General features: G+C 26.7%; 1 protein-coding gene across 2 annotated transcripts in view; it reads left to right on the top strand.

The window, feature by feature from the left end:
- Positions 1-15,262, top strand: part of LOC112594706 (RYamide receptor) — a 105,036-nt gene that overhangs the window by 68,038 nt on the left and 21,736 nt on the right. For both annotated transcript variants that reach the window (XM_025339661.1, XM_025339669.1), the window contains exon 3: positions 10,559-10,972. In XM_025339661.1, the coding sequence (XP_025195446.1) occupies positions 10,559-10,972 (414 nt within the window). The remainder of the gene's footprint in view (positions 1-10,558; positions 10,973-15,262) is intronic.

The raw sequence follows: 15,262 nt of genomic DNA, 5'->3' as shown, positions 1-15,262 counted from the left end.
ATATTGGACTTTATAGTCTTATTGTTTTAAAAGGTTTTTTATTTTTATAACTCCGAAGACAGCATTGTGCAAACGTAACAAAATGATTTTAGTGTACACTATCATATAATCGTCATTATGAATGTTTGAATTGTGTAATCTCGTATAATTGGTTTTTATAACTTCACAAGGATGAGCAAAAAGACAGCGCCGTGGATTACTCAACAGGTGTCTCTTACCACTCGATCCGTGTAGTTAATACGATCCTAAAATTTTACACTCCAATGATAATCATTTTGACAAAGCTTAAAACTAGTGTTTACCATCTTTTTTGATATGGTATCTCTTTAACTAGATTATCCATGAAATAATTATATTTGTATTAAATACTAAATAGTTTCTAGTATAATTATTTTTTTGATATTTAAATTTTATAACAATATACTTATGATTCATTAAAAAAAAATTGTAACCCAACACGTTGAAAAACACTGATTTAAACCATCCAAATTATTTCACGTGGATAGAAACCACAATAAAAAGACAGACTTTTCGACGGCAAAAAATTGACTACATCAACTCGTCTTTCCATTCTAATTTATCTAAAATATAAATGCACACGTAGCTCCAATGCGCAGCTGTGCTCAAAACTACTACCAACTAGCTAATATTGTCGTCATGGGACGTCTATTTGATTTATCCTATTATTTAATATGGTACCTATGTATGTAAGTATTAAATATATGTGTGTATTGTGTGTATATCACATGATGTAATCATAAAAAAATAACTAAAAATATATATAATTTAATATTTGTATAATTTGTACATCTATGAAATTATATAAAGTTATTAAAAATATAATACTTAAAAACAAATCACAAGTTAAAAAAAAGATATTTTACCATTTTGTTTTAGATAGGTATGTCTTCAAAAAAGTAATTTGTTTAGCAATATACAGTAATAAATCTTTTTCATTTTTATGTTTGTTATTGACGACTAAGCATTCTTACGCTTTATATAACTATCTATAGGTGTTAATAAACTACTATATATTGTATAAGGAAAACCATTTTATACGTTTGATGATAGAACCAAATCACGTATAACATTGACTCAAATTGTCCATTTCCAAACAAAAAAGCAATTCATATTTTAAAAAAAAACTAAAGTATATATTTAAATAAATGTTGTATGTAAAGTACATAATATAAATAAAATATAATATTACATTTTTCATGTAACGCAAGACACATAACACTACTTTTACTTTTACTACTTAATTTTATAAAATATGAATAAGGAACGTGTATAAAAATATACAATTGTAAATATAATTTCTAAGAAACTATTAAGGACAATATGAAAGGTTTATTTTAAATTTAAATTAAATAATTAATTATTGCATACATATATAAATATATTTAACTTATTTATTAGACGTTTATAATATACAAGTAAGCCAATGAAAAAATATTACAATATTCTTAAGCAATTTATTCAATAGTTGCACTTGTTATAGGTATGATTACTAAGCAGTTCTAATTTAATTTCTCTTTACATTGCTAGTGAGTTGTAACACACATTTGCTTATCGTATATCATATTATTTTGTTGAAAATACAAAGCCACTAACAACTAACGAATATGTAGTTATATGCTATCAAGAACACTATTAAATATGTCTAATAGAAGGATAACCGTATAAATATTTGTTATTACCCATCAAATATTGTGCGTCAGTAAAATAAACTAAATAATGAATACCTAACAGTTGTATCATAATATCGATGTTCATTTGCAATTTTACACATATACCGACTACCGTCTACAACCCTTCGTACATTATTAAATCTACTGAACAAAAATGAATTATTTGAATCAAAAAAATAAATATTAAATCTTTGTACACGAAGTTCATTTTTTATAAAATATTTTACTTGTTTGTTTAAAAATAATTCTAAAATATTCTTCTTTGAAGGATATTTACTTTTACCATTATTATTTATCTCAAAGGCACACATATACGATTATATCTTGCGACGTTAAAAAATGTATTATAAACATAAACAATTTATGCATTTATTTAGCAGCACTAAAATGTTTTATTCATAATAAACGGAAACTACCCTTTTTGTATTGTAATAGTTACATTAACTATCTCGTTTGTAATTGTCAAATGGTTGATAGCTGTATTGTATACAGTTAATCTTAAAACAAATTGCGTACAAAAATTAAAATTAAAAAAAACAACGTTCAAAATATAGATAAAGAGTAATGTGTTAAATAATTTATTGAATATAAATTTAAAATTCTAACTTAATTTAATAATTTATATCAATATTAAACTAATATTTCAATGTTCCCACTTATATATACTAGATAATAAATACATTTCCAGGTATTTAAAAATAAAATATAAGATACACAAACAATATGCTTTTATTTAATAACTACTACAATTTATTTATGTTCAAAATTAAATTATTTGATTGCTTAATATTTTAACTAACATTTTCTGTATTCCTACTCTTATTTTTCTTTATATTATCATAGTACATCATTTCGAATAAATTATTTTTACACATAGGGTTCAACACCATATTCTTTAGAGATATGAATAATTCATTACTATTTTTATATTGTTGCACAATTAACATTGCTTGGCACTATTTAAATTAATTTTAAAAAATTAAGTAAGCTGCTTATTATTAATTAAATTATTTAAAAATTATTTTTTCGTTATATTTTCTAGTTACCTATCTTATTTAATACATATAATAATGAATCTAAAAGTTTTGTTAATTGTTTTATACAACCACATAATATTTATTTAAAACTTTAGATACTGTCATCACATTTTATTGTTAAGTTAACGATCATTATATTATATTAACACATAAAAATGTATAAATGTATTTTTTAATTATTTTACTGTAAAGACTTTTAAAATATATAATTTATTAGTAATAAACCATTAAATATATAATATGTATATTATATTGCTTGTCAAAAAAGTATTGTTTTATGAAATGTAAAATTTTTAATCACAACTTTTCTCATTTTATATTTATATTCCTAATAAACGGTCGATATAATGTGAAACCTGGTAATATTTTTAAATGTTGATACCAATTACCAATTAAATAATTATATATTTTTAAGTATAGTTTTTTTATTGTTATTGTTTTTATAATAATTTAATTTCCATTTGATAAAAACAATTATTGACGCCAATAGAATATAATCACGATAATAATTTAAACCCAAATATAAATTTAAGAACAAAATGGTATTTTTTGTTTAGTGTTTGGTGGTTAATCTAACTTAAGTTATAATTGCTATTCAGAATATGCGGTTTAGTACTAAGGCCAGCACTCAATTAGTCAAAAAGGGGAGGTCTAATAACCTATGCCTTAACACGCAGTAGTCCACATTAGTAAACAGACTTTCTTGAATATCGTATGCTGTGGACATTCATTAAAATGATTAAACCAGCTAGAATGTTGGATTCGCATACTACAACATCCTACCAGGAAAATGTAAACTTTCTCAACATGATTGTTATTCGCGAAATTATATTACTAATTTACCACAAAGCCCGAATACTAAGTATATAATTTCTATCTTAGAACCCAAATAGCCCTTATTATTCTTAATATATATTATAAATTATTATACATACATATAATCAGTTTCGAAGCTACGTAAAAGACAATGAGACACTTTCACTCGCTAAGAACACAGAAAAATAATTTTTAAATAATAAATTTAATAAAATATTTACTTAACAAGTTTAAATGTCAGAGTAATATATTAAAAAATATTATCAAATATTATGTTTCTAATTTCTATGTTAGTCAAAATCTTTTTTTCTTTTTGTTATATACTTACTTATAGTTTATACCATAATAGCTTATACTCGTAATATTCTTAGAATAGACTAGTATCAGACCGCACACGTGAGCGATCGGTGTGTGGAGTAGCGGGCCATTCCAGTAAACACACAAATATAGTATAAAAATAAATCTGAGACGACATTTCGGTTTTATAGGCACGGTGCGCTTAGAGAATTTGAAAGTTAGTGGGGATTATTGTTGCTTTGTGAGACGCGTTTCGCCGTTCAAATTTTTGTTTTATTTTCTTTTTCGTAATTCATCGTTATCGTCACGTATGATATTGTTGTGATCAACTACTGTTGAGCGAATTAGCTTTTAACCCAACATTTATGACTTATTTTCAAAAACAGAAAGATTGACTCAATGCAATATTTCTCTCAATAAATGTGTCACCAAAGAAGTTGAAATGTATGATGAAGTTTATTAAATGACACAAAACATTTAAACATTCTAACATTTTTGACAGATTTATAAAAACTTATAAGTAATTGATATAATTTTTATGATAATTAAAAATAAGTTATCTTTTATCAACATATTTTACACATTTTATATTACCAACTAAATTAAATATTTAATATTACCCAGTATTCTTATTTTTTTTTTTTTGTCTATCAAAAAGTATGAAATACTTTAAAAATGTGTCGCCATAATACAAAGATTAAAAATCATTGATTTAATGTATTAAAAAAACAAAATTTTTGTGACATGGTACACAAATATTATATACGTTTTTCATATGTATGAGTATTAAGTATACTTTATTTTCTTTTGTTTACATATTTTTTAACTTATTAGTTTTTGTATATATTATTAATTTGAAAAAATAATTATGTTTCAAACACATTAAATTTAGTTTTTAGTTTTTGATCATATATTTTTGCCTATGTGGATAAAATAAAATAGAAGTATATGAGGGGGCCGTAGTACCCTTTTTTCAACGTTTCAAGAAACTTAAGTCTCGCCACTACAAATAATACATTTTAAAACTGGTATAAAGAATTTATCAAAAATAATATGTGATATATAAATATTAAAATGTAATAAAAGTTTAACGAAACTTGAATATGTTTTGTATTTAATTTTATATAATAAATAACAGTAGGTAAAAATGTATTTAATAAGTACAAATTATAATAACAATAAAACAAGGACAAACATGGTTGATGGTAAATTGCTGAATATATACCTAAGGTTTGGTACGTACACAATTCATATTTAAATATATATGTATATATAATTTTTATATTGTTATTTAATCTCAATAAATAAATAAATACTAATAAAAAGATAGGCTAGCGATTGCTCTGCTGTACATTAGATGTCGATTAGGTCACTGTAACACCGTAAAACAGTGTTAATAATTCCATGGTATGAATAAGTAATATCTTAAAATTAATCTACAATTTTTACAATGTCATTACGTATAATAAAATACATAATAAACAAAAACGTTTTAAGTACCTACAAATATTTTTTTTTCCAATTCTTAAGAAAAGTATTAAAAATGTTTTACTTGTATTTCTCTGATGTACCAACTAGATTCAATTTCTACTAAAAACCACACAAAGTTTAAAATCCAAGCTTTTATATTGCTTCAAAAGGTGACTGATGACATACACAAAAAACACATACACCATTGTAAAATTAATACATTCATCGTTCCTCTCAAAATTTAAAGTCATAAACAATTTATAAACAAACCTATTAGATTTAATGACGAATAAAGCTTTTTTTGTAATTGAGTAGGATAACGTATGTAGTATATACTTATGAAAGCCATTCAAATAAATTTACAATATTTTCAAATATAGAATATCTACATATTATTATTTGCATAATAATTATTTACTAATATACAATCCACATACTAATATTGTATGTATTTTTATTTTTAATTTAACAGAAATTACTGGCCAAATGTATGTATAAAGTATTGGTTTTAGAATTTTATCATTAAATTATTCATATATAAATATTATACGTTAGTGAAATTCTTAGTTAAAATCTATTTGATTTACAATATACTTCACATCTAACAAAATTTTTACGATAACGGTGTTATATTATAAAACAAAAAGTAATTTTAGACATTATATATTTATCTATCTCTGAGAAACTGTATCGATGTTTTAAAGCCATTATAAATGTTAAATTTAAAAGTATATAGAACTATTATGTTTTTTTTTTTTAATCCATTTGCATAAGAAGTTTATTTTCGAAACTTTTTCATAAACTCAAAATATTTTTATGTTATGTACTCAATTATCATTAATATGCATTAAAAAATACAAGTGCTTAAGTGGCGTATTAAGAACTATTATAAAACAGTATCACAATAAAAATTAAAGTATTTCTATTATATTATTCAAAACTTAAGAAGTATAATTTATTTTATATCTTCGTTATTCTCCGCTATACTACAAACTTAAACCTGTTTTTATTTAGAAATATACTAACAATCAATATTTTTTCATTGACAATTGTAATCGAATGGTATAAAAGCACCTATAATGTTATTGATTATATTTATATATATACAATAGATCTAAACTAGACAGTGATATTCGGATTCGGTACATTAGTGTACGCTTGTCTAAATATTTTCAACATTTTTATATGTAATCGAAACGTATTGTAATCGGACATATGGCATTTTCGTCAAGTCATCAGGGATTTTTTCATTCTAAATTGATTTATTATTATCCCCATTAGATATTACAGTGGTAACTACAGTGAAAACTGTATAATGCGGATCCTGAATAAAACAGAAAACTATCTAATTTGTGAATTTGTCTATGGTCCCAGCATGTTCCTGAAGTTTTATATAGACATTAAATCTCAATAAAACGAAACCTTCCTAACTCGAAAATGGAACGGTTTTGTAGGTGTAATACAAGTAAAAACCTTGCATAAGCCGGAAATATGACACGTGTCATGCTACGTTGATATGAATATGTAAGTACATCGTAAAGGATAATTAAAATAAAACTGCACTACATATTATATTAGTTAGGTAATTTGTATTTTTTGGTTATCGAATTGCGATACAAACTTATTCCGTATGTATAATGTATATAGCTGTGAAACAATTATGCACCAACAGTTTTACACTAATTTGCTAATACATAAAAAGTGATGTCCATTCAAATATATTTAATATTGGAAAAATAGCAGCAACACTGACAAAACAAAAACTCTACATGATTTTTGAAAAGCTAAATATTTAAATTTAATTCCCAACCTTCATACTTATGTAATATGTATACGTTGTTAATAATTTTGTAAGAAAATAAGTCTATAATTATTCTAAAATGAGTTTTATAAAGTAAAGTAATAAATTAAATTTATAATTAAACTCAAAAAATAAAAATTATAAATGGTGTAAACTAACTTTTTAATGTGAAAATTTGATAGGAATATATATAATCCGAAATTTTTCAGTTTTATTTAATAAAACGGAAAACTGCTTTAAGTGGAATTTTTGATTGGTCCCGTGCTATTCCGCATTAAACAGTTTTCACTGTATATAGATACACATAAGTCTACTGCCTAAAAAAATATATATATTATATTACCTATTATTAGGGCTCAGATGTTGATGCATTTTGCATTTTTTTTGGAACTTTTGAGACGATGCTCTCCTGGCCAAAAATCTGATTCATAAGCATGTGAATCTAAATAACTAATTTTTATTTTGAATTTTTTGGTGTTTATTACTTTTTAAGTCATTTTTTGAGATTTTTAGGTCATTTTCCCACATTTTTAGTTATTTTTACTGATTTCACACTAATTCATTTCTTATCGTTTCTTGTTAACCATTATGCCGATAACTTAAATCACAGACACTTATAAAACAAATATTTTTAATTTTTTAATTTTCCTATTTTAAAGACATTTTTGTCATTTTTATGTCATATTTTGAATTTTATAGTAAAATAGAATAAAATATTTTAAAAAAATGTATTTTTATTAATATAAAACTAATATTTGTAATTTTTTTAGGACATTTTTGGCCATTTTTATGGTCATTTTTTATTGTTTTTAAAGTCATCAACTTCCGATCCCTACCTATAATTATTAAAATTAAAGAAATCGAATTGATTTAATGAAAAAAAATAGTACAATCGATATAAAATAATAGGTATAGGTACAACGCATTTTCATAGTTATTTTAACTAGGCCAAGCTGAAAAAGTAAACGGCTCTAGAAGTCTAAAAAGTGACTAAAATAATATTCTATGGAAAATTCTGTTATGACATCTCGTTCGGTGTTGGTGGACAATATTGTGCATCTGCAAGTGAAGATGACGGACTGAAGGAATAATCAAGATACTAGTAAAAAAAGTCTGAGCTAGCTAACACGTGTGCAATGACTCGGAAGAAGAAGACAAGTATTTTTGTCACATGATAAATGTGTTCTTTTTAATAATCGTGTACTGGCGCCACTCCTGCGGCAATCCGACGTTATGATAACGGTTACGATACTGCTTATAAAGTTTATTATAAAAACCATGTCACCGTTGCAGTTCCACACGCACGAAATCATTTCAGTCCTCTATAATCCTGGAGTGGATCTAAGTATGTGTAGTTGTACTCTACGACTCGGTGGTTTGACACGCTACAACTATGAAAATAAAGATTATCCATTTAGCTAAGTAGATATTAGCCACTAGGTATAGCAGTCTCACGTACGTTAACAGTCACAAAACTGCCTATATCGCCGTTAAAATCTAACCCTTATCAATTAATTTTGGTCATTTAGTCCGAGAGTGTATCCAAGCAGTGACATAACTAAGTAAAAATTTAGATGAAAAAATTATTCATTTTCCAAAATGGAAACAATATATAATTGTTCGTTTTTAAAAACAAGTAAGTAGGTATAATATAGATATTTGTTTAGCGTGTCATTCGAAATATTTTCGTCATTTTCCTTTATCACACGTATCATCATCACAAGTGAGGATTGTTAATTAATACTTTTCAAGCATAACTTTATTAATGAAATAATTATTTTCCTCATGAAATCTCATCTATAGCAGATTCTTGTAACTTTACCTGTCACAACTTCTACTCCAGAAAAAAGTTTTTCAACACTTCATTGTCTTAAAACATACCTTTAAAATACTATAAAAGGATTTCACTTAAATTGACTGGCATTGTTAAATATTAATCGTGAAATTGAAGTTAGCCCAAAAGCTATAATTGATAATTAAGCAAAACAATCAAGGCGATTAAATATTAAATAACTTACCATCTTCTTATTTTTTGTATATCGTACTTCTCTCCCTCTCCCCCCTCATAAAATAATCCTGCATACGCCACTTCTCACATACTACAATCCCCTTTAACATAAGAACACTTAAATCTTTTTAAATTTTCGTAAACTACTTGGAAGACATGAAGTCTCTTCACCCTCTTCCTTAAGTACACTATTAGCAAATATTTATATAATTAAAAAAAAAAATTATAGGAAATTGTTACGGTCAAAATTAATTAGACACAAACAAGCGAATTATTGCACCTAATAGCCACCTAACCAAATAAATCAGTTTTTAAACAAAAATATTAGAAGACATTTGAATACCATAATAGAACTGAAGATGGCTACGTTCTAAAATTGAATATCAAAAATACCATGGATTAAAATTACTATTATAATTTAGTATTTATAATGAACGCTAGTACCCACGTGAGTAATTCAAATTAGTTTTCCTGGAGAGACAAAGGATGCAGTCCTATATATTCGTTATACGTTTATTAATACATATAATTTGCAATATAAAATATTGTATTTCTCATTTTACATGTATATAGTTCGGTATCAACGTTTATACTTCCTTTCCTACGAATTTTTTATGAGGAAAACAGGTATTTCGTATTATAGTTTTTGAGTCTGTAAAAGGATAAGCTGTAAAGATTCAAATACATCGCTTTATTATATAAACTTGAATAACAAACAATTAGTTAACAATTGTTTTCTATTACTATATAAATTAGTTAGGTTATTGACTTTTATATTTACCCGACTTCAAGTGGTTTCATGCGAGAAAATGTCATCAATAGACAATAGTGTGTTTATATTTTCAAATTTTGCTTGCCTTAACGCCATAGTGTGTAATTTTTTTTTTTTCATGTAAATTACAATACCTTTCCCATTGCTGGTGGTTAACTCTCCCGAGTCAATAACATGTTTCGATAAGAAGCACCAGTTGTACTATCCATTCAAAATTGATCACAAAATTATAAAATCGCAGTACAACGGAACAGTACAATTTATATGCTTGAATTTTTTTTTTTTATTTGTATATTCGTTCGATTATCAATATTAATAACTGAAATAATACAGTTTGTAATACGATGTATACAGACAAATTTATTATAGACTCGGGAGAATTTGTTATATAATAATATATAATATAATATATCCATCGGGTGGTTCTAAACTATCTAAAGTGAACGGGGAAGAGTAGGCAGATCGCATTAAAATCGAGAGGTTAACAATCGTCTCCATTGCGAATATTACGATACATCTGTTTTATTTTCCCTACCTAATGTAGGTACAGGTCGAATTACGTCGGCGCGACGAAAACAGTACTTGCGTCGTATGTTCGTATCAATACGGCACGATATTGCGACGACGGACTTATTAAACGCGACGCGCGTCTTCGTTTTGTTGCAGGTGTCCCGCGTCGGCGGCGCCATGTCCGATAACGGCGACGAGTCGTCGACCACGCCGTGGAACGTGACCGCCACCCTGCCCGCCGCGCAGTTGAACACCACCGATGACCTCGCGAACGGGCTGTACTGTCACCCGGACAGCTCGGCCGCGTTCCAGACGCTCGTCTACCTCACGTACACGGTCGTGTTCGTCGTGTCGCTGGTCGGCAACGGTCTGGTGTGCTACGTGGTGATGTTCTCTGCGCAGATGCACTCGGTCACCAACCTGTTCATCATGAACATGGCCGTCGGCGACCTGCTCATGACGCTCTTCTGCGTCCCGTTCTCGTTCGTCGCCACGCTGCTGTTGCAGTACTGGCCGTTCGGCAGCGACCTGTGCCACACCGTCAGCTTCGCTCAGGCAGTCGCCGTGCTGGTGAGTAGATCGCCGTGCTGGTGAGTAGATCGCCGTGGTCGATGGGCGTGACATGAGGGTTTTGTGGTGTTGGAGGTGGCGATGGCGGTGGTGGTGGTGGTGGTGGTGGTGGTGATGTTGATGGCGGTGAGGTGGCGATAGTGGTGGTAGAGGAAAGGGTTTTGGTTGGTTAGTGGGGCGATATGATCCATTCTTTTGCACAGAACCTTGTCAACGTTATATTACTACGTCAGGTAATTAATTGAAAAACGAATAGCTCTGATACAAAATGTGGTGCATTTTTTTTTTGTTTTTTTTTTTTTTTTATTATTATTAAATAATAAAATATATATATATGATTGACTGATGTCTATTTGATCTCTCTTTTATAATGAATTATAAAAAAAAAAAAAATGCAATGCCAAAAACAGTTTAAAATGTGTTTTGATTGATTTTAAATACACATTTTATAGAGTTACTAATTGATAAAATCAAAATTAAAAACAATTTTTAATTTTAATGAATGAAAATAATTCACATTTTCAAAAATACAGAAAATTACATCATTTTTACACTTTTTAATAACTAACTAGAGCCTAGAGCAAATCATTTAATTCGTTGTTGAATGAACATACTAGTCGTTGATATTTTATATTTGATTTTATAACTACTCAAAGTATCCACTATTATATTCAAGGTAGTTTTAACTGCGTTGCAGCTTAATCATGCGATTTTTAAATACACAGTATAAGTATATCATAATAAGCATAGAAATATTTAAAAGTAACTAAATAATAATACTAATAAAAATATTGATTATACGTAGGTAGGGCTTGCAAACGTTATGATAACGTTATATTTGACAAAAAACGATTAAAATTTGTAAACGTAATTATAACGGAAAACGATAAACATAAATAATTAAATAACACAAAACAAAACATAACGATTAACAAAATATGTATGTTATCATCAAACAAAACATAACGCAAAACGTTATATTTAGTATGTCATTAAAAGAAATAATTTATTTCCAATTATTAAATAGTTATTATTTATAAAATATGTTAAAAAGTGTAAGTTCTGTATAACGTTTTAAATGTAAATAACGTATAACAAATTTTTTTTTTAAATGCAAGCCCTGAACCTAGATGAAGTTACAAATAGACAAGTATCAATACTTTACAATTTTATCTTTAAATATTTTTAAATTCTATAGTTACATGATACAAATATATATGTTACGGTTAAAATCCGAAACAAGACTAAAGTACACATTATCCGGATAATGTATACTTTAGCCATACTGGTTAGATAAAGTGAACACTTAACATTTAAAATCATAGTTTTGTACACATTACCCTGCTAAAGTTACTTTAGTTGTCGTATTATGGCTAATGTAAAATATTATCAATAAATATCAACGTTGTGCATGTAAATCAAATTGCAAAACAAATAAATACAAATGCAAAGCATCGGGCATTCTATGCAATTCAAAATGTCATCAAATTTTACCACGTTTAAATAAATAATAATAATAAAATGTTGTCTAATTAATAGTATTAATAATATCTAATAAAAATAATTTTAGTATTGTATTAAATGTAGTTTATTAATAATTATGAATTTATTAATAATATTTTACATTAACCATAACACGACGACTTAAGTAACTTTAGCCGGGTAATATGTACAAAACTTTTTAAATGTTAAGTGTTTACTTTATCCAACCAGTATGACTAAAGTATATTTATTAAAATAACTTGATTTGACATAAATTTTAATTCTAATTTTGTTTCATTCAATTAGTTTAATTAATGACTAATAAACAAAATTTATATTTTCAAAAGAGTACGTAGAAATAATATTAAAAATGTATAATATTAAGTACAAAAATATCAACGAGTTAGTATTAATTTGCATATTTACTAAAAATATGAAAACTATCGACTAAACAAGTGGCCGAACTAAAATTTTCACGACAACAAGTTATAATGTGTACATGTTATGACCATTATGACGTGTATAAACCCGCATACACATATTATGGTATTGTAGTGTAATTGATTTTATTTCGTTAAACTACGTTAATTAAAGCCTTTCCCCCCACTCCTGCACCTCTTAAAAATACAATAATCATGTGCGATCCTATTTTTTACCATTATTGGTGTCATTGCAATGTTATCATTTTTATTGATATAATCAGCATCGAGTATTGATGTAGGCGTTTGTGTAAAATTAAATATATTTGTGGAAAACTTGTAGCAGGAATATCTCGAACGGGATAAAGTTTCATCTTGACAAACGATTTCGTGACAAACCACAATAGTAATTTCAATCGATAGCGATTCGACGAATTTGTTACTCACAAAGGAGAAATCTAAATCATTCTCGGTAAAAGATAGTAAACATTAGGTATAACGCTCAACAACCTCGGAATATTTACTCTTGAATTATTCTAAGCTCAACAAACAGCAAACAACACTAACAAAATATATTAATAAGCTTATTATCAAATTTAAATATTATCCAAACATGCTTTTATTTGTTTTTTGTTTTTTTACTAATTGTATAATTAATTACTCGTGATTTTACATTTCTATCTTTTATATATAAGTAATTAACACAAGACGACACCATGCAATGTATCTATAACCTACGATAACAAGTGAAAAATTTCGTTTTCGTGCTAAAATATCAATATGAATTTGATAAATTTAAGTATATAGTAATCAATAACCCGTACTCATAATAATAACATAAGGCAGAGGAGGACAATAATTATGCTATTAATAAATATCATTTTGTGTTAGATTGTAAATTATTAATTATTAATTCTAAGGGTTTCATAGTTTAAACAATTTTAATACTTTCAGTAATATTGGAATACAATTTACAAATATCTATTATGACAGAGAATATACATATAAGTATGTGTTGAACTGACATCAAATTTAGTTAAAATGTTAAATACAATGTATATAAGCACATTAATTAATTGAATAACATAATAATTATACGATTTATTTTAGACAACAATTAATTAATTAAAGATCAGCAAAAAAAAAAAAAAAAAAACAATACAAATACATACACATATACTATAGGTAATGAGTGGCTTTCTCTTTATTAATAGATACTGATTTCTAACTATGCAGTTACAATAATAATATTATTGTAGAATACATAAAATGGATTAAACATTATTTATTTTATTAGTGGTGACTACGTTTCAAGGCTTTTTCCGATTCAAACAATAAGTCGAAACTGTTTTGGAGGGTATATTATTATAGTAATAATTATCTCTGTGACTCCGTCTTTCACGTGTGCGACGTAAAAACTACCCATTTTGTGATAATTAGTACGTAAATACGATATCAAAATAATAAATATTATGAAAACAATAAAAGTATGTACATAATAATTGATCAAACTGACTTTTACAATTTTATATTAGTTATTTTTTAATTGCGAGTAATAATTATATCTTCAAAAATGTTCAAACTTTCAATTCAAATTTTTAGAAATCAAGAAGTGAGATTCAAAAAAGTGGCTTGATCAAATGATCTGGCTACTTTTTTGAGCATCATGTATACTTCTCGAAAAATTCAAAACTGTTTTGTCATTTTACTGCGTTGATCAACGATTGAACTCTTACGATGGACACAAAAGTGGGTAGTTTATACTATGTTGCACACATGAAAGACAACAAATATCAGTGCCCAATCCACTTTAGTTCGCATCGTCTCGGTTGACGTCGTTCAATTATTTGGTCCCATAAAAAGTAAACTAAAACTGACTATACTTTACTCAATTCCGATGTACTTTACTTTATTTGAAATATACGTAATATTTGTAGATACTCGATGCACCACAACTCACTTTCATTGTACGTTCTGATTCAACTCTGAAATAAAGAAAGTTACTACTTGATTTATAGGTACTTTTGAAAACACTTTTAACTGATATTGCTTAGTGTTTTGATTCTCCTTTAACATTTCCGTTTCGTATTTCTTTAGATTAAGTAATTTATTTTATATACCCACACATTTTACTCGGCATATCACGAAACAGAAATTTGATTATAGTCGATCTTACGATATTCAACAAACTTTTATTATTCCTTAACATAGGCAAAATTTAGGTTAAATATATGAGAGAGTAAGATTTATGTCGATCAAAGTGATCCGCGGAATGATTTATTTTTCATTGACAAAATATTATAATTATCTATAATAATAAATAATCGTTTTCCTCTTATCATACTATAAAGTATTCTATTGGATGTTAATAATTCATAATTTCTTAATA

This window comes from Melanaphis sacchari, unplaced genomic scaffold (assembly GCF_002803265.2).
Source record: "Melanaphis sacchari strain LSU unplaced genomic scaffold, SCAv2.0 Contig0_pilon_pilon, whole genome shotgun sequence".
Classification (NCBI taxonomy): domain Eukaryota; kingdom Metazoa; phylum Arthropoda; class Insecta; order Hemiptera; family Aphididae; genus Melanaphis; species Melanaphis sacchari.
The sequence above is the reverse complement of the archived record's forward strand: the minus strand, read 5'-3'. Positions and strand labels throughout refer to the sequence as shown.